Source organism: Eptatretus burgeri, chromosome 4 (genome assembly GCF_056783735.1).
Source record: "Eptatretus burgeri isolate ZD-2024b chromosome 4, Ebu_testis_v1, whole genome shotgun sequence".
In the NCBI taxonomy this organism is placed as follows: domain Eukaryota; kingdom Metazoa; phylum Chordata; class Myxini; order Myxiniformes; family Myxinidae; genus Eptatretus; species Eptatretus burgeri.
In genome coordinates, this window is record NC_140964.1 from 57,427,927 (window position 1) to 57,454,045 (window position 26,119).

At 42.5% G+C, this 26,119-nt stretch overlaps 1 protein-coding gene across 5 annotated transcripts in view; it reads left to right on the forward strand.

Annotated features, from left to right (window-relative positions):
• Positions 1-26,119, forward strand: part of LOC147028117 (SID1 transmembrane family member 1-like) — a 101,252-nt gene that overhangs the window by 67,923 nt on the left and 7,210 nt on the right. For 3 of the 5 annotated variants that reach the window (XM_085878201.1, XM_085878203.1, XM_085878204.1), the window contains 6 exons: positions 176-243; positions 6,940-6,977; positions 14,145-14,274; positions 14,376-14,429; positions 21,186-21,293; positions 21,957-22,070. In XM_085878201.1, the coding sequence (XP_085734327.1) occupies positions 176-243; positions 6,940-6,977; positions 14,145-14,274; positions 14,376-14,429; positions 21,186-21,293; positions 21,957-22,070 (512 nt within the window). Of the gene's footprint in view, positions 1-122; positions 244-6,939; positions 6,978-14,144; positions 14,275-14,375; positions 14,430-21,185; positions 21,294-21,956; positions 22,071-26,119 lie in introns of those variants that run through there. The other 2 variants (XM_085878202.1, XR_015057433.1) reach the window with 2 other exon arrangements.

Sequence of the window (26,119 nt, forward strand, 5' to 3'; positions counted from 1 at the left end):
ATTAAGCCCAGAATTAGTAGGAGGCCAACAATGGAATTGCCAGCTGAATTTACCAAACCACATTTTCTGCTGGAAACACGTATGTTTGTATACTATTGTGATCTGTATGTTTTTTTTTCCAGACAATAGCCCCTCTTTGAAGTACTTTTTGCCTCATTCTGATTCTCAATTACAGATCCATTTTGCTACTGCAAGGTATTGAAGGAAGCTTTGAAAGAATGTAAAGGGAACAGTTTGATCATAGTGAGTAAAATTGTGTTGAAATTTCTGTTTTAATTCAGGTTTGTAAAGAATGGATGTGTTTCATTGATGGTTGTGTTGAATGAAATGTGACCAACTTCAATGAATGATGTCAACACGAGGAGCACAACTAGAAGGGCAGTCAATATAGCACACACCTCCACCATGAATGATCCATGAGAACTTATCGGGCCCAATATATATTTGAAATATCATGCGATGCAGTTCTATATCGTTTTTAGCCCTATCTCTCAATGGTGAAGAATCACTTTTAAAATTAAATAATTCTCGTATCCAGATCTGGATTTGGATCTTCACCAAAATCAAATCAATTCAGCCTTGTGAAACACACAACCTGAACACCAAGTTTCGTCCGAATCCATCCACAACTTTTTGAGATATCATGATATATATATATATATAGATATATATATATATATATATATATATATATATATATATATATATATATATATATATATATATATATATATATAATTTTTGGCCCCATCTCTCAATGGTGAAAAATCACTTTAAAATTCTAGTCATCGGATCCGGATCCAGATCTTCACCAAAATCGAATCAATTTTTCCTTGTCACACGCCCAACCTGTCCATCAGGTTTTGTCTGAATCCATCCACGTTTTTGAGATATCGTGATATATATTAGTTTTGCCCTATCTCTCAATGGTGAAGAATCACTTTAAAAAGTTACCATATGCACATCCGATCTTCATCAAAATTGAATCATTTCTTCCTTTTCGCACACCCAATGTGTCCACCAAGTTTCGTCCGAATCCGTCCACAACCTTTTGAGATATCCTGCACACAGACAAACAAACAAACAAACAAACAAACAAACAAACAAGAAGACGTCATGCAAAGCACGATACTTGCAAAATCCATCAAACAAATTTGACCTCAAAAATAATTGGTGGTTGAATTCAGTGAACTAATTTGCAAATTCTCTTCAAATTTCAAGTGAATCAAATGAAAAGTGACAATTTTAGAAATTCGGCCTATGTTGACCTTTTGGATGATGTGGACCTCCAAAATAATTAGTTGATTGAATTCAATGACCTCAAATATAAATCCTCTTCAAATTTCAAGTCAATCGGATTAAAATTGAGGATTTTGGAAGATCACTCCGATACCAACAACCTTAGTTGTTGACCTTGGGCCAATGTTGACCTTTTGGTCGATGTTGACCTCAAAATTAATTTGCGGGTTTAATTCAGTGACCTGAAATATAAATCCTCTTCAAATTTCAAGTCAATCGGATGAAAATTGAGGATTTTAGAAATACCACCAAAGTTGTTGACCTTTGTTCTATATTGACCTTTTGACCTCAGAAACAATATGCTTCTTCCTTGTGACAAACTCTACCCTGTGGTGAAGTTTTGTGAAGATCGGTTTAAAATTGTGACCTGTAGGTGATAAACAGACAGACAGACTCATAAAATCAACTCACCAATACACTTGAATAATCTTCGATTTTGCAAGTAACAAGATAAAGACTTCGTGCAGAGCATGATACTTGCAAAATCCACCGCCCTCTCCAAAGGTTGCCATGGATACATAAAATTGTCCATTTCATTCAGATTTAAATTGACAATTTTCATCAAAGCTCAGGTCAATCAGATAAAAATTTATTATTTTTCAAATTGAAATTGATGATTTTAGAAGTTTGAGCTTGAGTTGACCTTTGACCTCAAAAATAGTTGCTTTCCCAATCCTGTTCAACTTTCAAATGAATAGGATGTACATTGACGATTTTTCAGATAAAAATTGATTTTAGAAGTTTGACCTTGAGTTGACCTTTGACCTTTTGAACTCAAAACTAGTTGGTTTCCCAATTCAGTGACACGATCTGCAAATCTCGTTCAAATCTAAAGTCAGTCGGATGAAAAATAACTTTTAGAAATTTGACCTCTTTGACCTTTTGACCTCAAAATCAATTGGCTTCTCATTTGAGACGACCTCTACAACTAGCTAAAGTTTCATGACGATCGGTTTAGAATTGTGACCTGCAGGCAATAAACAGAGACAGACAGACATACAGACAGACAGACAGACAGACAGACAGACAGACAGACTGAATAACAAAATCGACTGACCAATATAATTGAAAAATCTTTGATTTTGCAAGTAACAAGCAGACAGAGAGGTGTGAAAACAGAACCTCCTTCACCTTTTGGTGGTGGAGGTAAATATGCCAATTGTGGTTCACTCAAGAATATGTGAACAAGCCAGCTTTTAGCTCAGCATACGAGAAATTTTATTGACCGACCAACCTGAGACATAAATTATATTGTTGCAGCCACTTGCCTGGTATGAATTCTGGCAAGTTGTGTAAAAGCGGCAATGGTAGCCGACTGATTCACTCACCCCGGGCTGGATCATGTGTCCATTCACCTCAATACTGTGCCAGTGGGGAAACCGAGCCAGTGGATACACTGTGCTAATTTGGTGCCATTTGCCTGATCTCTAATTATGACCAAGGGAAGTCACAAGGCGCACAGAAAGGCCGTGTTATTGGCGCTAAACATCCGTATCCCATTTGTCCTTTAATGGACGTGCACAATAATAACCACGATCATAACCACCTGAATTCACTCCGAGACCAAGTGGATTTTAAATGAAGCAGTTACCTGGGGGTGAAAATACAAGCAAAGCAGCAACATCAATCTATAATAATAAACAAATTCCCCTGAACACTTACAATAGGTCAGGTCAGGTATGGGAGCATGCGCCAGAGCAGCCTCACTGCATCCACTTTCTGCCGGTACTCCAGGGGCCTCTGGCTGGCCATCTCCCAGGCAGATGTCTGGCCCACCCCCATCTTCTTGAGATGCTGATCAACCTGCTGTAACCATGAGGCACGTGGTTGGCCCATTGGCCTCCTCCACTTATGAGGCTCTCTCGCTGAGAGAATCCGGTGACAGGATCAGCATCAGGAAAACGATCCACATGTCCATACAGCCGCAGCTGACGCTCACGGACTATGCAGGAAACAAATCTCATTTGAGTCTCTCTCAGCAACCGCTCGTTGGACACAAAGTTCGACCAGGGATAGCCAAGGATTCTCGAAAGAGACCTGGTACTAAAGGAATTAAGTCTCCATCTCAGATCCCTGGTTACTGTCCAAGTCTCACATCCATCGAGCAAGACTGGAAGCACCAAGGACGCGAAGACTCAGACTTTCATCCTCCTGCACAGGTACGGGCAGTGCCACACCCCATGATCCAAGAAATCCATGACTCCCCAGGCCCGACACAGACGTCTGTTGACCTCTAGCTCACAGCCAGCAGAGATATGAATATAAAGGTAAGTGAATCTCTCTGTGACCTCAACATCCTCAACACAAAAGGGTACAGACAAGATAGCAGCATCCAATATGTCATTGAAAGCCTGGATCTTAGTTTTGATCCAGGAAACCCGTAATCTCAGCGGCTCCGACTCCTCATTCAGCACCAAGAGGACCCCAAAAAGGACATCCAGAGTCTCTGCAAAGATGACTGCGTCATCTGTGAAATCAACAGCAGAGGTTTTGACATTCCAACGATGCACCGCAGCTTGATCTCTCCGACATCCTCCCCAGAATCCTGTCGATACAAGTGCTGAAAAGTGTGGGGTCCAGTACACTCCCCTGATGAACTCCAGTAATAACTGGAAATACGCCGGAGATTATATCACCACATCTCACAGCACTCTCAGTACCAGAGTAGAGTTCAGACATCAGATCGATCAGTTTTGGTGGCACCACACGAAGACCAAGAATCCTCCAGAGGGCATCCCGATTCACTGAATCAAACGCTGAGCACAGATCAACATAAGCTGCAAGAAACCCCTGCCGAAACTCTCATCTGCGTTCGGTGATGTCCCAAAGGGCAAGGATACGTTCAATCGTTGACCTCTTTGGTGTGAAGCCTGACTGCTCTGGGCACTGGTGCTCAAGCAGATGGTGGCGAACCCTATCAAGAAGTATCCAAGCAAAGACCTTGCCCGGCACTGAGATGAGCATCACCCCCTCGGTCATTGTTGCAGTCCCAGCGATCACCCTTACCTTTCCAGAGAGGGCCAACAACAACAAAAAAAGACAAAAACGCAAAAAAATTTTTTTCATCAATTCTGGGTTAAATAAAACAAAACGCAAAAAAACGCAGCAACATACCCGATCAAGGCCTGAAGGCCAATTATCTGGTTTTAATATTTAAAAAATGTTTTTAACCAGACATCGCTCTCGACCTTCCTCTGGATGAAAGAAGGGGCCATGAAAAGTTTGGTTTTTCTAGCTTCTGCAGGGTGTGAATGCAGAAACAAACAAACAAACACACGAACAAACATGCTTTCTTCATTACATATTAGACGAGCAAATACAACCCGTCTCTTCGCTGATGCGAATATTAAGATGGGGGTGGGGGGGGTGAGGGTGGGGGAGCGAGGGGGGGTGGAGAGCAAGGTCTCACCACACATCGCTATACACTCCGGGAGAGTGAAAGGAGTGAGGAGGATGGGGGAGGAAGGGAGTAGCGGGGAGGAGAAGGAGGTGTTGTGGACATATGTTTGATAGTGGGACTTGAGGGAAAACACGGAAGGCAGAATTGTCCCCTTATGGCCAGCATTAGTACAGGATTGAATGAAATTGGGTATGTCAAAACAGCACGTTCAAAAGGGTCATACTAAACAATGCCCGGACACCACCCAGAGATATCCATGGGGGGTGCAGGGGTTTTGGGAGGAGGTAAGCATGAGGGAAGGGGAAGGGAAATATGGGTATTTTCCTTCAATCGTCAAAAAAGCCATGCTCGTGTTCGTGTGTTTATTCAATTTCCACATATGCGATAGCGCTCGAATCTCTTTATCTGAGACAAATTGCAGAATTAATCTGAGCAGCTAAAAATTTCTTGAGCAGAACTGCTAAAAAAAAAAAAAAACACACAAAAACTTTCATTTGTCGAATTCGCACATTCTTGACACCACTTCCTCCAGAGTTGTATGGTGGTGGAAGGGGTTTGGGAGGAGGATAGCATGAGGGGAGGGGAAGGAACCGTGAGGGGGAGGGGAAGGGGAAGGCAGCGTGAGGGGAAGGGGAAGGCAGCGTGAGGGGAAGGGGAAGGCAGCGTAAGGGGAAGGGGAAGGCAGCATGAGGGGAAGGGGAAGGCAGTGTAAGGGGAAGGGGAAGGGAAAGGCAAAGGCAGTGTGAGGAGAAGGGGAGGGTAGACAGTGTACCAGGGCATTACAGGTGTGATTAAAAAGTGCCCAAACAGCAACATTTTCTTTTTAACCACCGTCTTCTATATAAAACCAGTGATAGCATTTAAAAAATAAAACCCATGCTATCTACCTGGCATAGGCCTGCATGCATGCACCAATCCTCCTCCCAAACATATGTTATTTCAACCTCCTCGTCCATGCTAACTGTGCACGTGCACTGGCAATATACTCATCCTTTCACTCGCACACATGCACAGATTTCCCCACACCCACACTGCAATGTGGCACATCCCGCATGGCATCGATGCTGCAGCATGTCTCCTCCCCGTGTGCAGAAGCACATGGTTCATAAGACAGCCACATAACCTCCTCCACAGCACTACATGCCACAGGTCCGGGTACTAGTTCGAGTTCGAGTTCAGATTGTACACCTGTGAAACCTGCACACTGCACACACGTAACCAAGCATGCAGGTACAGAGAGGCATTTGTACCCATTTGTACCACGTCCGTGTGTGCTATCTACACACCTCTTCATTTTCAACAACTGCCAACTATTAATATATTGCAGTGATTATTAGTATTTTGTCATGAAAGCAGATCGTGCAAAACAGTGTAAAGCAAAAAAACCCCCCTTCTTCTTGCAGCAACAAAAAAATACCTCTTCGCTTGCAGAAACTACAGACGATAAATACATTGCAGCAACTATTAGCATATTTATATTAATATTTTGTCATGAAAGCACATCGCACAAAATGGTGAAAAGAAAACTGCGGACATAATTGCTGAACAAAGGACGCCTATGGACTGTATCGCTGGCAAAAGCAGTTTACAGAGCACAGCATTGCACTCAATGAAGTGACACTTTCCGCACATTCCTTCATCTTTTCTTCACGCAATGTAATCATCCGAACAGTAGAAAACAAAATTAAGCGTAACGCTTTGCTTAAATAGATAAACTTAGTTATAAAAATCGGTAATTTGTTGAATTTTTCAGATTTCAACACTTGTTTAGTTCACTAGATCCGATTCTCCAATCAGATATAATATTTCGATTATTTACTTTAATTAATCCGTGAGAGTAGATCGTGTTTCCAAATCAAGATATGTTTGAATAGGCTGAACAAAATGGCAAATGAAGACCCCAGCAAGCTGAGAGGGCTGACCAATGGCGATGCTTTGCTAAAGGATAATTAAATTAATATGTCCATTAATAATTATCTTCAAAAGGGGTGTTCAAGGAAACCTAAACACCCAATTTTCATTCATGCACTCTCTTGCAGTTCCCTTAGTATGCAAAGTTTCAGGCTGCTAGATTTCATGGTTTTGGAGTCATGCACGCACGCCGCACGCACGCACGCATGCACGCCGCACGCACGCACACACATAAACACTTTTTTATTATCGATTATCTGTTTATGAATAACATCACCTCATTAATTAAAGCTCAAACAACTGTCATTCGAGATCTTTCCCTCCCTCAGGTCCTGTTCAGCATTGAAATGTTTGTGCAGCTCTGCGGGTGGGTTGAATCATGTTTTTCTTCATTTGTTACTGACCAGTTTACAATCGGTTCAAGTCAACTTATTGATGTTTTCCTCAATTTGTTACTGACCATTATACAATTGGTTCAAGTAAACTTATTGATAATGGGAATGGATTCAACATTTTCATACTTTTGATAATACGGTTGTTTGATGTTTCGTTGTTCTTGAGAAGAAGGATGCTCATTTGAAGTCACTGGTTCCAACCTAAAGGGCAATTTTCTACCGAATACTTGTACGTCAAAAATTGGTCCCATTGTTTTCAGGAAAAACATGCGGCCGGCAATACGTATAACTACATCTAACTTTAAAAATAAAATATGCAAGATGACCAAAGATCAATTTACTTTTTGTATGTTCTGTATGTATTTGTGCCAGAAGGCTATCAAGCAGTGGAAATGCAAAGATAATGTCATTTTAGAGTACAAGAACAGGGTGAAGGAAAATATGAAGAATTTAGCAAGGAAGTCATCGGTCTGGGTGAGAAGTGGAAGAAGTTTATGCGAGTTGGATAAGATTTGTGTGGAAGAATATCGGGAAAGGGCACAACGCCAAGGAATTAGAAACCAGGTGTGGTGAACTGAGGAAGTAGTGAAGGTAGTCTGTGAGAAGGTGGTTTGGAAGAGGATAGAGAAGATCAAGGATAGAAGAGGACAACTGGATGCAGGGTTGTTGCACTTGTGTGGGCAGAAGAAGAAAGCAGCAAGACAGCTATGGATAAGGCAAGGAATGATCTGGAAGTGGACATGTACAGCAAGTTGGATGAGGATGGTGGAAAGAAAACGATCCACAAAATAGCTCTATATGGGGATTAATATGGTCGAGACAAGAAAAGAGGAGGGAAGGGGGGTGAATCAAGGATATAGACAGGAAGTTGGTCACAGAGAAGGTGGCAGCAGTACAGAAGATATGGGAGGGCTATTTCAAGGAGTTGCTGAACTGGGGAGGAAGCAATTAGAAGCTGGAGTTACCAAGCTTATGTAGAGAGGAAAGTGGAAGTAATTAAGATGACAGAAGCATTGGTGCTGACAGCTTTTAAATAAAAGTATGAAAAAAAGGGAGAGTACTAGGCATTGACGAATGTGCAGAGATGCTAATTGGAGTGGGAGAGGCTGTTATATGTATGAATGCAGAGGTATGAAAATTTATATGTACTAGTGCATGCCCATAGGTGCGTGCTCGTGCGTGCGTGGCTGTAGGTGCGTGGCCGTACGTGCGTGGCTGTATGTGCAAAAAAATAAAATAATAAAATTTCAAACCTTGGGAAACAGCTATTTCCCTTGGGAAAATTCAAACCTTGGGATTAATTAATAATTTGAACAATTAATTCAAACCTTGGGAAAAAACAGCTTTCAAACCCTTTGGAAACAGCTGTTTCCTTTGGTAAAATTCAAACCTTGGGATTAATTAATAATTTAACAATTAATTCAAACCTTGGGAAAAAACAGCTTTCAAACCCTTGGGAAACGGCTGTTTCCCTTGGGAAAATTCAAACCTTGGGATTAATTAATAATTTCAACAATTAATTCAAACCTTGGGAAAAAAAACAGCTTTCAAACCTTGGGAAACACTTGGAAAACAGCTGAAACGGATGAAGAACGATATCAAACCTTAAAAAGGCACATACTCAGGTCCCCAGCGTCAATTGTGACGTCATATCAAACGAAGAAGAAGAATTGTGCCGTCAATCGTGCAAAGAAAAAAAAAGCACACTTGTGACGTCATTCGTGACCTTGAAAACCTAGTGCGGGCCCGTAGGTGCGTGCCCGTACATACATGGCCGTACGTGCGTGGCTGTACATGCAAAAAAAAACAAAAAAATTTTCAAACCGCATGCTAGAAACAACAACCACACAGGCTGTTCCTTCGCTCTTGTGTGCCCGTATGTGTGTGGCCGTACGTGGAAAAAAAAACTTTCAAACCGTGTAGCAGAAACAACAACCACACAGGCCGTTCCTTCGCTCTTGTGTGCCCGTATGTGCGTGGCCGTATGTGGAAAAAAAAACTTTCAAACCGCGTACGAGAGACAACAACCACACAGGCCGTTCCTTCGCTCTTGTGTGCCCGTATGTGTGTGGCCGTACGTGGAAAAAAAAAAACTTTCAAACCGTGTACCAGAAACAACAACCACACAGGCTGTTCCTTCGCTCTTGTGTGCCCGTATGTGTGTGGCCGTATGTGGAAAAAAAACTTTCAAACCGCGTACGAGAAACAACAACCACACAGGCCGTTCCTTCACTCTCACATGCCCGTACATGCGTGCCCATATGTGTGTGGCCATACGTGCGTGGCTGTACGTGCAAAAAAAAAAAATTCAAACTGCGTGCCAGAAACAACAACCACACAGGCCATTCCTTCTCTCTCGCGTACCCGTACGTGCGTGGCTGTACGTGCAAAAAAAACAAACAAACAAAAAAAAAACGTTCAAACCTTGGGAAACAGATGTTTCCCTTGGGAAAATTCAAACCTTGGGATTAATTAATAATTTGATCAATTTATATCAAACCTTGAAAAGGCACATCCTCAGGTCCCCAGCAATATTCCTGACAAGTTTCAATTAGATCGGACCAGTGGTTGTCAAGAAACAGCGGTCGCCGACACACACATACAGACAGACAGACAGACACACAGAGATTGCTGGAATTAGAGATAGATGAGACAGGGTAAGATTCTAGAGGAGTGGAGACTGGTCTAATTGTATGCATATGTCAAAGGAAGGGAGACATGCAAGATCCAAAGTACTGGGGCATCACACTTCCAAGTAACATGATGAAGCTCTTTGAGAAAATTTTGTATGGGAGGATGTCGAAAAGTATGGAGCAGAAGATAGGCAAAAACAGGGGTTCATAAAAGGAATGGAGATGTTGGATGGGATATTTATGCTGAGACAGTTGGGAGATAAGAGGTTGGAGATGCAAGGGGGAATGCCACTGGGATTTGTGGACCTTGAGAAGACTGAAAACATGGTCCTGAGAGAGATGATGCTGGTGATGCTGAGATGAATGGAAGTGCTCGAAGCAGAAGTTAGGATGGTGGGAGTAATGTTTGAGGGTACGAAGGGAAGAGTTGTGGGTAGTTTTGGAATGTCAGAGGAGTTGTGCATTAACATTGGTTTGAGGCATGGAAGTACAGGCCCATTAATGTTCACGATCAGAGTACCTGCCCATGGGCGATCGTCTTCCAAGCATGCAAAACGTTCTTCTGGCACATCCCTTTATTTGAGTGGTGTAAAGGCAATGGACCGCTACCTCAATCACTCTCAAAAATAAAAACAAGACAAAGGCGTCGTGCAGAGCATGAAACTTGTAAAATTCATCCTCCTCTCCAAAGATTGCCATCGATACATCATTGTCCATTTCATCAAAATTAAAATTGACCATCTTAATCAAAGCTCAGGTCAATCGGATGAAAATTGATTATTTTTCAGATTGAAATTGATGATTTTAGAAGTTTTTCCTTGAGTAGACCTTTGACTTTTGACCTCAAATAGTTGGTTTCCCAATTCAGTAATGTAATACGCAAATCCTGTTCAACTTTCAAGTCATTCAGATGAAAATGACAATTTTAGAAATGAGACATCAAGATGACCTTTGACCTCAAAATCAATAGGTTTCTCAGTTGAGACCACCCCTACAACTCAGTAAAGTTTAATGATGATCGGTTTAGAATTGTGACATGTCAGACAAACAGACAGACAGAATAACAAAATCAACTGATCAACACACTTGAAAAATCTTCGATTTTGCAAGTAATAACCCAGGTGACGTATATGAAGAAAAAATATGCGTACTGTGCGTACGTGCATGTGTACGTGCATGTGTACGTGCATGTGTACGTGCATGTGTGCGTGCGTGTATATATGTATGTATGTATGTATATGTATATATATATATATATATATATATATATATATATATATATATATAATATCTCTATTATAATACCAAGCTTGCACACTAAAAACTCGGCTCGCCGTCACACGATCCCTATGAAATTGCTGTGGCACTTAGTGGACATGCCGACAATGTTTGGGAAGTCTTGGCGTTCCATAGTACCACTTGCATTTTGCACAATGCGTATTTTTGTCATTCCCCGTGTACAGTCTGTCATCTGCTACCAGTTATGTTGTACTGCTATCCCGTGCATGTGCACGGGCATCGCTAGTATGTTTATATTGTTGCGGGCCGGGGGTCGGGTGAGAAGACCACTCAGTGGGGGAAGCTATCTCAGCTCCCACCAGACTCCCCGGAATTGTAGGCCGTCGCACACGGATAATACCGTGACGTGGTGGGTCGCTTAACTGACCGTGGACGCCCATAACTCAACCACGTGACTTAGGGTCCTCTGTCTACTTAATCCGTTCCCTAAAAATAACCACATGATTTAAATATGGGGAACATGCCCCCGGTATGCCTTGTCCGAACCGGATCACTCTACCAGACCGGATCACTTTACTCGATCGGATGCAGCTGAGCGACACTGCCAAGAACTTACTGGTTAAAAGGAACAGATTGTTGGGAATAAAGTCCCGGCTAAGCTCAGATTCGGGCCATGCTGCTCAATGAGGGAAAAGAGAAAAACGAGCAGAGAACATTTCTAATAATTATTTATTTAAAATGGGCGAGGAAAGGTATGTGGTATGATCAAGACATTTATTGGGGTGTGTTGTGCAGAGAAAGGAGAGAGAGGTGTGGTGCAGCAATAAACAAGCAACTTATAAAGGCGGACACAGAGCAGACATAACCCGAAAATAATAATAACGATCTTCTGCGGGCTTACTTACATAGACAGGCGCCAGGACACACACACACGCACACACACACAGACCCAGAAAACCCGATGAAGAGGGATTGAAGCAAGACAGGAGAGGAGTTGAGGCTATGGTCTCTCAGTACCTTTGTATAACTGATACGTGGTACCTGAATGCACCACCAATATGTTTTGGGGGAGTGCTCCATGGCGCAGTACCCCCCCCTAATAGCTAGCGCGTCGTCTCTCGCTTCAGGCAGCTCGCGTCGAGACAGTGGGCGTGAAGGAGGGGCTTGAGTTGGGACGGTGGAGTCAGCGTCGTGTGGGTGGAGACGAGGAGGAGGAGCCCAGTGGTGACGACAGAAGGCGGAGTCAAGGTCCAGCTTGAGCGGAAGGCGAGGCAGGGCAGCAGAAGGATCCGCTTGAATCTTTATAGGCCCCACGGCGCATGGCGGTGGGGGAGGGGCACCCCAAAGCTCGGTGTCGTCACCCAAATCGGGCGCTCTGATTGGCCCTGACCCCCTTCGTGGCCTGGCCGTGATGGCCGAAAACTGCAACATTCCATTTCCGGCAAGATGACCCTACGCCGCAAAGATGTCCCGCTCCAACCTCACGGCATGATACGAATCGCCCACACCGAACTCCGCATCATGAATTGCCTTGCAAGAACCCCCGGGCCATGCCCTGATGACCGGCCGAGGGCAGCGTCGGTCTCGCACGCCCGCCCCCGACCAGCGCTGGCCAATGCGCTGGGTCTGTGTGAGCTAACGTGGCCCAAGCTGTACAACATACCCTGCCCGATCGCAGCTTCGCTGGCCATAGAGGCGAGAAGATAAGATGTTATGGCAAACCCATGCACAAACAGTAAGATGTGTCCGTTCATGCCCAGCTCTGTACAATAACAAAGTGTCGCGAGCGGCGCACAGGTCTGCCTTCAAGCACGTTCCGTACAGTGCGCGTGGATCCGCCATTACGCACGTGGCCAGCGCTCACGTTTGCCCGATTCTGCTATCGTGTGCGCGGGGCGAAACCCGATCGACATAATTAGTCCAGAAAAATTGGTTGAAAAGTACGTGCTGCTTGTGCCTTGCATATTCGCATCCCGTGCAATGTGGCGTGGGGTTGCCTTTCTATTATCGGCCTCGGAACGCGTTCTGTGCAGCGTGGACATCGTGCTGGGTGTGCTTCCTGTGTTGTGGAAAACACCATCGGGTGGAGATTACCGCTGCGGGTGTGTTTGGCAGTCTGTGTTTTGTATGGAGGGTTGTGGGTTGTCGTGTCTACTTGGCCTTTGCTGAGAACCCATCTGACAGCGCAGGGCGCAGGTGGCTCAGATTTACCTCAGGAATAATCAGAAAAGAAGAGTAGAAATGACGATAGAAATGAAATGAAGAAGAAATGATGTAAGCAAACTGAGCTATGAGATCCTCGCAACGCACGCCCCTGTTGTCCCGCTAGACAAAAGGGAAGGGACTATCTACATGTATATTAATGGAATAACTGTCTTAGGACCACTATCTGTTGGATGCATGCGGTTCAGAGAACCACAATAATGTATATATATATATATATATATATATATATATATATATGTATATGTATCTATATATGTGTATATGTATCTATATATGTGTATATGTATCTATATATGTGTATATGTATCTGTATATGTGTATATGTATGTATATGTATCTATATATGTGTATATGTATGTATATGTATCTATATATGTGTATATGTTTGTATATGTATCTATATATGTGTATATGTATGTATATGTATCTATATATGTGTATATGTATGTATATGTATCTATATATGTGTATATGTATGTATATGTATCTATATATGTGTATATGTATGTATATGTATCTATATATATATATATATATATATGTATATGTATATGTATCTATATATGTATATGTATATATATATATATATATATATATATATATATATATATATATATATATATATATATATATATATATATATATATATATATATATATATACAGTATATCCTAACATCAATGTATGTTCATGTGAGCGACAAAAACATTCAGGAGACAAACAACAAATCAACACGGTGTATGGAACCTGAACCTTGGATCCCAGCATCAGGAATCATCTGCTCCAATAGGAATGACAAATCAGACAAATAATTTGTTGCTCAAAACTACTTTCTCAGAGGTCGAAAGTCTCTACTGTTTTACCCAATTTAAATTTAAATGATTTGAATGACAATGAGGAAAATAAATGAGACATCCCACGAGTTAATAGTTGACTTGAGTTTTCATTGGATTACCATATCTACATGCCCTCATACCTGCAACAAAAGAAACAATCATCATCATCATCAGGATTAATGTTTGTTATCTTGTTAATTTGCAGGCTTTTGTTCGTTGGAGTGAGAAATGTCATGCAAGTTCAACTGACCCCATACTCCAAATTCCTCCTCATAACCTTCTTCATAAGAATATTTTTTTCTGTGCTGTGCTTCCTCCTGTCCAACGTAAAGAAGGTACCGAATAGATATTTATCGATAAACATGCATTTTCACTTCGTTGCTCCTCATGAGTTCATTAAGTCAAAACAATCTTCCACTAATGCTCTTTTTCACAGTTCTTGAGGACGAAGAGAGAGCCCAATTCGGATTCTCACAATAGTCATGATGAGGTTTGTTTTTCATTCATTACAACACATACGAAGTATTGAACTTGGGTGAAGACTCACTGACAAGGAAATGTGTTTTAAAATCAAAAGGTTTGGATACAGGGATATACAACAAACTTGGACACAGTAAGAGGCCATCTGGTCCATCCTACAGTCTATCAACACCATAGGAATTCAATGTACGTATTAATTTATTTACTTAATTTCACTGGGGTAAGGAAAATGGGAGTAGGAAGTGCAACTGTGAGGCAGGCTCAGGGACCTCCCCAGAGTTGTTTATGGGGGCGGTGAGGAGAAAGGGCGTTGTAAGGTGGGGAATGAGCAAATGTTGACAGCACATTCACCTTTTGACGAGACCCTCCCACAGACATCAGAGTGATGCACAGGTATACAATTTCTCATCCATACCATAGCTACCTACCATTCCTGTCAATATCCATGTACCAATGCTTCTAGGTACCTATCTAACTCAAATTTAAACCAATCAATTCAGTCGCTTTATGCTGAAAACTTTCTTTGTCCTTCCTCAGATGTAGCGATCAAAACTGTACACAATATATTGTCATATTTGAGGCTCACCAACGTGTTCACCTCAGCGCTGGAGGTCTTGTAAATGTCTCCTCGGATTTCCGAAACGGTCAAGAAATGAGACAAGAGTGGCAGGAAAGGGAAGGAAAAAACAGTGGGGAACAGTAACATTAGGACATCTGTGGAAGGGAGAAGGGTGGGGCGGGAAAATGGGAAAACGGTGACATACAAGATGGACATTACAGGGACTTTCAGGAAGGAATGCAGGGAATTGGAAGGAGGTGGGTTTGGGTTGGATTAAGGGGGGCGGGGGGGGGTATAAAAGATCGAGGTTTTGGATGGGGGGAAGATAAGAGGTGGTGGTGAACAGCTGTTTTGAAGGCCTGGAGGTAAGAATGGGATTGAAGAGAGTGTGGGAGTTTATTCCAAAGGTGGGAAAAAGGAGGAATGAAAGAGTGAAGGTGAGCAGTGATTTGTGATTTTCGTAGTTTTACCAGAAGGGGGTTGCTGGCAGATCTTGAGCACCCTGCGGAAATATTGGGTGGGGGGGGACATATCGCAGCCAGAGCAGGGGGCGTCACCGGGGAGGAGACGGTAGAACACAGAAAGACCACCGACCCGCCTGCGGGGAGAGCGTGAGAGGCCCAAAGACTCAGTCTCATCGTGCAAGATACCAATGATCCGAAATACCTTGGTTTCCACAGTGTGAAGCCGAGAAAGGTGAAAGACAGGAGCAGCAGCCCAGAGGGAAGAGCAGTACTCCATCACGCTGTGGATACAAGTTTTGTATGTGGTCAGCAGCTCAGGTTAGCCGAGGAAAGACTTTGCCCAATGGAGGATTCCCAGTCGGCGACTGGCTTTGGAGGCCAGGTTGGAAATGTAGATTTCCCAGGAAAGATCATGGCAGATAGTGAGACCCAGAAGCTTGAATGAAAGGATTTCTTCCAGACTCTGGAATCCAGAGGAATGTTGAGAAAGTAGATTGGGGTTTTTTCTAAACGGTCCTTTTGGAGAGACATCGTGAGAGTGTGAGCAGGGTGAAAGGCGATGCTGCAATCCATTATGCAAGCCACCGACAAAGTGGGTCAAAGATGAAGTGAGCCAGCGGCGATCAGCGCCTCAGGATGGACACCATGAACCAGGCTCTTATGACCCTCTCTTAATGCACTTCTTACTCTGATTCCTTATCTATGCCAGGAGCTCCAGTGTATCTGTTCTCTCGACCCCTCCTCATCCTTCTGGGCTGAGTCTTCCTCCAGGCCGTCCCACCTATGGGGCAACCCAATGAAAATAAAAATCAATCTCCTCTTCCGCAACCTACAGCACATTATGTCACCATGGCTGACAAACTGGCCAGAGAGATTGTGACAGCCATTTTGCACGCATGTGACACATGTGCCTTTTTGTGATGGGAAGTCCTCACCTGGCCCCACCTGCAAACAAGAGGTGTTTACGCATTCAATATTATCCTGACTATTCTGTCTATAAATTACGTACGTTACCTCCTCAACATCACATTTTACAAGATGACTTACTTTGACAGGCACCTGTTCGATGGCAATCTAACTGACTCATAATGCACGGACCATGTTTCACTTACCACAGTCTAGCTATGGATCCCCCCTTTCCACGTAACAATATTCCAGATGAAGCCTCACCTCACTAAATTCCTGTACAGTGTTAACACTACCTCTTTTGATTTCTAATTTATTTCCCGACGAATACAACCTAAATTTTACCGATAGCTGTTTTTTTACCTCTAGTTTTCCAAAACTTTACCAACAGCGTTCCAACCCTATTAGCTTTACCTACAGCTGCTTGGCATTGTACTGTCTGCTTACCCTTCCTCCCCTGCCCCCATATATGTCACCACCCCCAGATCCTGATTTTAATAAAAGTAAGGATAATGGTGGTGAGGCATAAGATTACAGAACTATGCTGAAGCTTTTGACACCAGTTATTCTTTATTATTATAATTACCCATCATTGCCTCAACAAGGAACTTTGATGCAGGAGGCCAATTCAGCCCATGATGCCTGCACAACACCAACACCGGATTAAATTAGGGAATTCATAGAACACCTTACCACATGCGATCTTGAGAAAAAAAAGACATGGTCAGTGTCTTTTTAACTCTTGCTTTGCATTCTTGAGCACAGTCTATATTTCCTCCGAGCCATGATGTTGTCTTAATGTCGATGTTCCCCACCGCTGAGAGCGTGAGCGGCAAATTTGATTGGTCAGGATGGCATAAAATTTTGTCTAAGTACTGCTAAACTGGAGGTTTATGGAAGTGCCAACAAGGTGATTTGTGTTCTATAGTGTTCAAGTATATAATTAAATTGAAATAAATTTTTTTTTTTGCAGAACATCCAGGTTGGAGTGGAGGCAATCTAACAGAAGACAAGGCTCCGGGTCCAGAGAATATGCACCCAATAGTATTGAGGGAGGTAGCTGAGCAGGAAAGTGAGATGTTAACGGATATTTTCAATAGTTCACTGGAGTCAGGACAGGTACCGGAGGATTGGATGGCAGCAAATGTAACACCATTATTTATGAAAGGATCCAGAGAAGAATTGGGAAACTATAGACCTGTTAGTTTGACTTCAGTTGTGGGGATGGTGTTAGAGACATTAATTAAGGACCAGATGAGGAACCATTTAAACAAATACAAACTAGTTAATGGTAGTCAGCATGGGTTTACCAAAGGTAGTTCCTGTTTAACAAATCTTTTAGACTTCTATGAAGCAGTGTCTGCTTGGGTGGATGAGGGAATGGCAGTGGACATAGTATATCTAGACTTAAAGAAGGCATTTGATAAGGCACCACATCGGAGGTTGTTAGCCAAAGTGAGGGCTTGTGGAGTGGCTGATCAGGTTTGGATTGCAAACTGGCTTAGTGGTCAGAAGCAAAGAGTGGCTGTGAGTGGGAGGATGTCTTTCTGGGAGGATGCAAGTATTGCGGTACCTCAGGGATCAGTACTCGGACCATTACTATTCATGATTTACATCAACGATTTGGATAGTTGGGTGAAAAGTAGGCTTTCCAAATTTGCAGATGACACAAAGCTTTGAGTTGAGGTGGATAGCAGAGGGGGTGGTGATCAGATTCAGGAAAGTATTTGTCCTTGCAGAGATTTGGCAAAAGATTGTCAGATGCAATTTAACCGAAGCAAGTGTAAGGTGTTGGAGATGGGAAAGAACAATGAAAATAGAGATTACAGGATGTAAGGGGTAATTTTGGAGTGTGTCACAGAGGAGAAGGATCTGGGGGTGTTAATGGATATGGGAGGTAAGCAGACAGCACAATGCCAGGCAGCTATAGGTAGAGCAAATAGGGTTTTAGGTTTTATTCAGAGGTGGATCAATGATAAATCAAAAGATGTGGTGTTAACATTGTATAGGAATTTAGTGAGGCCACATCTAGAATATTGTGTGGAGTTTTTGTCACCACAACTCAGGTAGGACATAGATGAGAGAGAGAGAGAGAGAGAGAGAGAGAGAGAGAGAGAGAGAGATAGAGAGAGATAGAGATATATATATAGAGAGAGAGAGAGAGAGAGAGAGAGAGAGAGAGAGAGAGAGAGAGAGTGAGAGAGAGAGAGAGAGAGAGAGAGAGAGAGAGAGAGAGAGAGAGAGAGAGAGAGAGAGAGAGAGAGAGAGAGAGAGAGAGAGAGAGAGAGAGAGAGAGAGATATATATATATATATATATATATATATATATATATATATATATATAAAAAATATATATTACTGGATTGATTCCGGGGCTAGCTAAACTCAGCTATGAAGAGCGGCTGAAGTAACAGAGCTTTATTCACAAGCAAGGAGGCGGTTATGAGGAGATATGATGGAGATGTTTAAGATAATGAAAGGTATAGATAAAATAAGTGAAGATGAATTATTCAACAGAGTAGACAGTGATAGGACCAGGGGCCACAGCCTGAGAGTAAAGAAGGAGAGAGTTAAGATGGTAGTTATTGCATGGAATGGTCTCCCTGGAAAGGTAGTGACAGCAGAAACAGTGGATGAGTTTAAATTAGAATCAGATAGGTACCTGGAAGTTATGAAGATCGAGGGGTACAGGGATGTTCGCAGGACTTTTAGGGAGTTTGAGCATTGATGGGTGATTGTGTGCATGTGTACGGAGTGCTGTTGGTGGGGGTGTTGTCAAGGGGTGTTGTGTGGTTCATTTGTGTGTTCTTAACCAAGCTCATGCCCCCTCCCCTGAGGGGAAGAAAAAAAAAACACAAAAACTACAAAAACTTAAAATAAATATATATATATATATACATTTTAAAATCATATATATATATATATATATATATATATATATATATATATATATATATATATATATATATATATATATATATATATACATACACACACACACACACACACACACACACACACACACACACACACACACACACACACACACACACTGTATATGTTTGCATTTTCTTCTTTGGATCTTGTGTTGATAAATTAGTATGGTGTCCACGCAGGCATGATGGGCTGAATGGCCTCCACGTGTGTCTGGTTTCTTTGTATTTCTAACAGTTTTAAAGGCTGAAGAAAAAAACCCAAAACTTTAAACGTTTACCACCATTGATGCACCGTCTTTTACATCACCTTAGTTAACACATTATATTAGTTCTTCATGCCTGTTGTTTGTTTCCTTTATAAAGCCCCTAAAATAGTAAGTTTCCTGTTTGGAATGATTTTCAGTTTTGCTTGACTGTCGACTGCAAGACAGACAAGTCTGAAGACGACGATGGTTCACGAGCGGTATTTGACGATGTAGATTGTTTCAGAAGTCAAGGATGAGACAATGTGATAATGTTTGACCAAGTTATAATTAATTATAGTGGCCTTCAATCAACAGCTGCAAAATGTCGAAAACCCGGTTTCATTCGACAACTTTCAAAATTTGACCTTTCCATAACCTTTAAAGGTCATAAAACAATGTTGTGGACATTAAAATAAGGAAACAGAATGCGTGCTATAGCTTATTGGAGTTAGTTCGTCGAAGAAGGTCGAAAACCCGGTTCGATTCCCACAACTTTGAAAATTTGACCTTTGTGGCCTTTAAAGGTCAAAGGTCAAGGATTATGACCTTTGGTGCAAAACTTCCTCTGGAACATTCCAGGAACAATATAACGTCATATATAGGCTATATGGCATTTCACACTCCTCGGATTATCCATACTTTGATGAAATCAGCGTAAAAACAAACTTGAAGGGGGCGCCACGGGCAAGGTGTTCGAGATAGAGAAAAATGGTTTCAAGACTTTAGGTGGGGAATGACCTCAAGATTATGCATAAAAAATATTGTCATCCTAGCTCTCTAAGTTTGGGTGGTCGTACGATTTTTACGTCAAAATTTGCAATTTTCTAAGTTTTTGACCTTGTGACCTTGACTTTGGGATGAAAATGAAAAATCGAGCTCCGTGGGGCGATGCAGGTGCCATTGTGCTAACCAAATGCTGAAACCGCTGCCAGATTCGACAAAACCCCTCAGAGACGATGTAACTTGAAACCGGCTACCCCCTAAAAACACATGTTTTTGGGTGTTGCTCCGCCCATAATGGGCGCAGCACGCCCATTCTCAGGAAAACACAACTAGATCATGATATACACCTCCCACCCAAATTTTATCAGGATCGGATCAAAACCCACAGAGCTATGCTCGGGACAGACAGACAGACACACACCCATAACGAATATAGTGGTCACTTCCTGACTCGTGAACCAAAGTTGATTAACTTATTGCGTACTCAGGACAAGATTCCATACATTTTGGCAAATTCAGAGCCAGAGTACTGCTAAACTGCAGGTTTGTGTTCTGATTCATGATCTGATTCATGTCCTACAGTGTTCGAAATATTGAATTCAATTGAAATTCGGTAGTTCCTCGATCATTGACTGACATTTGTAGACAGAGACAGACAGACGGACGGACAGACGGACAGACAAAAAGAGTGAACCAATAATATCGCTTAACTCTGCTTTGTGCTTCATGCATGGGGTAATAAATCCTTCAAGCTAACGAAGTAATTTCATTGTGGGGATGGAGGGAGGAAAAAAGTGTGGTAGGCTCGGGGTTATCACCAGGGTGTTAAAATGTGGGGAGGGGTGGGGTTGTGGGGGTTTTTTTCTGTATCATTCTGATTGTCATCATTATTTTTATTGTTTTCATCTTTTGTATTATCTTTGTCTTTGAAGAAGCATCAAGGATGGCCAGTCTTCTGCACAGTGATACTCTTTGTCATTGCTGGTGTTTTTTGGGCTATTGGAATCTTCTTCTTCACGAGCTCAACATACAGTTGGCAGGTTTGTGTTTACTTTCAGTTCTACTTTCATGCCTTCCTTCTTTTCTTTTCTTTTTTCCTTCCTTCACTTCAATAAATTTTGCCCAACATACAGTGAATGCAGGCATTCCTGAAAATTCTTATTCAGAATATGAACATTATCATAATGGTATACTGCCCAGAGTTGTATGCCTGTATATCACACCCAAGCATACAATGAAGTTTTTATTGCAACAAAAACACTGTATCATGCTTTTTTGTAAACGGTGTTGAGGCTCGTAGAGGAACTCGAGCAAAAAAAGGATCAGCACGTAACAGAACTAAAAGAACAGGAGAAAAAGGGGGGTGGGGGGACATCCCATCAGCAGGGTCGAGGGACAAAAAGAGGAAGACTTGGGGAGATAAGGGATTTGCTGAGGGTAAGAGTAGGACACGGGGTGAACAAGATGGATACAGCCACAAACTCTCAATCGCAAAACTGGAAACTCGGAAAGAGGTTAGCTTGGGGAGTGTTAATGGGGGTCGAAAGGATGGTGGTTGTGGATTGGAGGGATAAAGTGATAAAGTTTTTCTGTTAAAATACCATGCAGTATGATGCAAAGATGTCCTGTCAATATATACTTTGATGATTGCAAATGTAACCAATAATGTACTGAATCGATTGTTTGACGCTTTTTCATTTCAGATAACTCCATCCCAGTCCCGAGAGTTCAACCGACAATGCAATATTTTCGGATACTTTGACAACCATGACATTTGGCACTTTTCCTCGTCTTTCGCGATCTTCTTCTCATTGCTGGTATACCTTCCCACTTCCCTTCTGTTTCCTTTGTCTTTGTTTCCACTCCCTGGCCCTCTTAATTTTTTTTCTTTCTTCACAAGTCTTGCAGACTTGAACAGTCTGTGCACTCAAACTTTTCGCCTCCTTTTTCTTTCTCTTTTTGCTAAACTGATGTGCATTTGCCTTTCACTTTTATCATCCATTTTGTACTTTTCACATTTATCATCCCTTTTTAGTCAGTTCCGAAGGAAGTGACTTATAAAATGGGGGTCCATGTCCATCGATCCGTCCGTCCGTCCGTCTGTCCACAATTAATCTTCCGATCATTATTCTGCGACCTGTGGTCAGAATGACTTAAAACTCGGAGGGATGATACGTGGGGAGATGCCGCAGAACCTCCCGCAATAAAATTTCTGATTTGTCACCAATTGACTTAGTTAATTAGTCTAATCAATTAATCTTCAAAGTCCTAAAACTCGGAGACTATTCATAGTTTTTGCTTCTCGTTTGGTATAATGGTTCTCTGGAACAAAGTCTGCAGCTTGTCTGAGCGATTTTTCTGAATTTTTGCCCAGGAAGAAAGATAATGAGTCTTAATGAGGATGAAGTTCATTTGGGCCAGAATAAAAACAATGAATGTTAATGAATACATCCAATATCGATGAAGTCGGAACCGACCAGGGTCCATGGGACGTATTTTGTACTTTTCACATTTATCATCCTTTGTTTGCTCCTTTATTTACTTTTTAGATTTATTGCGGTCAATCTTGCTCTTTCTAATCTCCATTGTCTTTAGTAATTGCTCATGAATCGCTTTTCTCTTCCACTGGGAATTGAAAAAAAAAATAGAATAATGAAGTAAATTCAACTTTGAGCTTGAAATGATGTCAAACTTTATTTATTTGGCACAAGCATTTTTTTTTGCACGGATAAGGATCTTCACCAAAGTCAAATCAATTCGTCCTTGTCACACACCCAACCTGTCCATCAACTTTCATCTGTATTAGTCTATAACATTTTTGAGATATCCTGCTCACAGACAAATTCATACAGGCAAACAAACAGGGGTTGAATATATGACCTCCATCCACCTTCACTGGTGGAGGTAATAACATGTGTTATGACTACCATCCCATCAGTGCAAAAGGTACTCAGTTATCCAGGCTTGCAATTTCACAATATTGAGACTGAAAAGCACGAGTTCACCGAATTTTTCCATAATTTGAGAAGTGTTTGTGTGTTTTGTTTGTTTATATGTTTGTTTGTCATCTATGGACTCGAACTGCTGGACGGAATGAGTTGAAAACTGGTGGTTGCACTCGTGCGGTGCACGGGAAGGTTTTACGTGGTTTAAAAAAAAAATCGTATCCCAGGGAGGATCAGGTTGAGGGGAAGACCCAAATTCTCTCGATGTAAATGTGTATCATATAGTGCCACACAGTGGGGTATTAGAAGTCATCATGTCTGCAATTCTGGGGGAACTAAACCGTGTGTAATGACGGGTATGGGTTATACAGAAATTTGGCAAAATGGTTTCATATACTAGTGGGCCCATGAGTCCAATGAACCAAATTTTCATTGGTCTTCACAGCCTTGTTACATATCTGCTTGCTGTACTGCTTGAGCATTGGCTTGCCCTTCACCAAGCCCAGATGTGTTTGGGGCTAACATGGGGATTATATGTTCGTTATTATTATTGCCAAATTATACAACTACTGTATTCTTATATTGTTGTAAGTATTGTTGGTATTAATTAATATACTGTATGCTTTGTTGCAATGTTGTGCTACTGCTGGGCGAAGGAGGAGAAGGAGACGGGGAAGGCGAGTCCGGAGGCAGTGGGAGAGGGGGAAGGGTAGAAGTGTGGAGGTGAGAGTTGGAACTCTGAATGTTGGGACGATGACTGGCAAAGGGCGAGAGTTGGCTGATATGATGGAGAGAAGAAAGGTGGACATACTGTGTGTACAAGAGACCAAGTGGATGGGGAGTAAGGCGAGGAGCATTGGAGGTGGTTTCAAACTGTTCTACCATGGTGTGGATGGGAGGAGAAATGGTGTCGGGGTAATCCTGAAGGAAGATTATGTCAAGAGGGTATTGGAGGTGAGGAGGGTGTCTGACCGAGTGATGAGTGTGAAGTTGGAAATTGAAGGGGTGATGATGAATGTCATCAGTGCATATGCCCCACATATGGGGTGTGAGATGGAGTATAAAGAAGATTTCTGGAGTGAGTTAGATGAAGTGGTGGAGAGTGTATCCAAGGATGAAAGAGTGGTGATTGGAGCAGATTTCAATGGACATGTTGGGGAAGGGAATAATGAGGATGAGGAGGTGATGGGTAGGTACGGTCTCAACAAGAGAAATGTGGAAGGGCAAATGGTGGTAGAGTTTGCAAAAAGAATGGAAATGGCAGTGGTAAACACGTATTTCAAGAAGAAGGAGGAACACAGGATGACATACAAGAGTGGAGGAAAGTGCACACAGGTGGATTACATCTTAAGCAGGAGATGCAACCTGAAAGAGATTCATGACTGTAAGGTGGTGGTAGGGGAGAGTGTAGCTCGACAGCATCGATTGGTGGTCTGTAGGATGATTTTAGAGGTGAGGTTGAGGAAGAGAGTGAGGGCTGAACCAAGGACCAGATGGTGGAAGCTGAAGGAGGAAGATTTGCATGAAATTTAGGGAGGAGGTGAGACAGGCGTTGGATGGTGGTAAAGAGGGGTGGGATGATTGGGCAACTACAGCAGAAGTGGTGAGGGAGATAGCAAGGAAGGTACTTGGTGTGACATCTGGACAGAGGAAGGAAGATAAGGAGACTTGGTGGTGGAATGAGGAAGTACAGGAAAGTATAAGGAAGAAGGGGTTGGCGAAAAAGAAGTGGGATAGTCAGAGAGATGAAGAAAGTAGGCAGGAGTACAAGGAGTGGCGGCGAAAGGCAAAGAGAGATGTGGCAAAGGCCAAGGAAAAGGCATATGACGAGCTGTATGAGAAGTTGGATACAAAAGAAGGGGAAAAGGATTTATACCGATTGGCAAGACAGAGGGACCGAGCTGGGAAGGATGTGCTGCAGGTTAGGGTGATGAAGGACGTAAATGGGAATGTGCTGACGAGCGAGGAGAGTGTGTTGAGAAGGTGGATGGAGTACTTTGAGGAGCTGATGAATGAAGAAAATGAGAGAGAGAAGGTTGGAAGAGGTGGAGATAGTGAATCTGGAAGTGGGGTGGATCAGTAAGGATGAAGTGAGGACTGCTATGAAGAGGATGAAAAGTGGAAAGGCGGTTGGCCCAGATGGTATACCAGTGGAGGCATGGAAGTGCTTAGGAGAGATGGCAGTGGGGTTGTTAACCAGATTGTTTAATAAAGTCTTGGAAAGTGAGAGGATGCCGGAGGAGTGGAGATTAAGTGTACTGGTTCCGATTTTCAAGAATAAGGGTGATGTGCAGAGCTGTGGAAATTACAGAGGGATAAAGTTGTTAAGCCACACCATGAAGTTGTGGGAAAGAGGAGTGGAAGCTCGGTTGAGAGGAGAGGTGACGATCTGTGAGCAGCAATGTGGGTTTATGCCAGGAAAGAGCACCACTGATGCGATGTTTGCTTTGAGAATGTTGATGGAGAAGTATAGGGAAGGCCAGAAGGAGTTACATTGTGTGTTTGTGGATTTAGAGAAAGCTTATGATAGGGTGCCAAGAGAGGAGTTGTGGTATTGTATGAGGAAGTCGGGAGTGGTGGAGAAGTATGTGAGGATTGTGCAGGATATGTATGAGGACAGTGTGATAGCGGTGAGGTGTGCGGTAGGAATGACGGACCGGTTTCAGGTAAAAGTGGGATTGCACCAAGGATCGACTCTGAGCCCTTTTCTGTTTGCAATGGTGATGGACAGGTTGACGGACGAGATCAGACTGGAGTCCCGATGGACTATGATGTTCGCGGATGACATCATGATCTGTAGGGAGAGTAGGGAGCAGGCTGAGGCGAGCCTCGAGAGGTGGAGGTACGCACTGGAGAGAAGGGGAATGATAGTCAGTCGGAGTAAGACGGAGTACATGTGCGTAAATGAGAGGGAGGGTGGT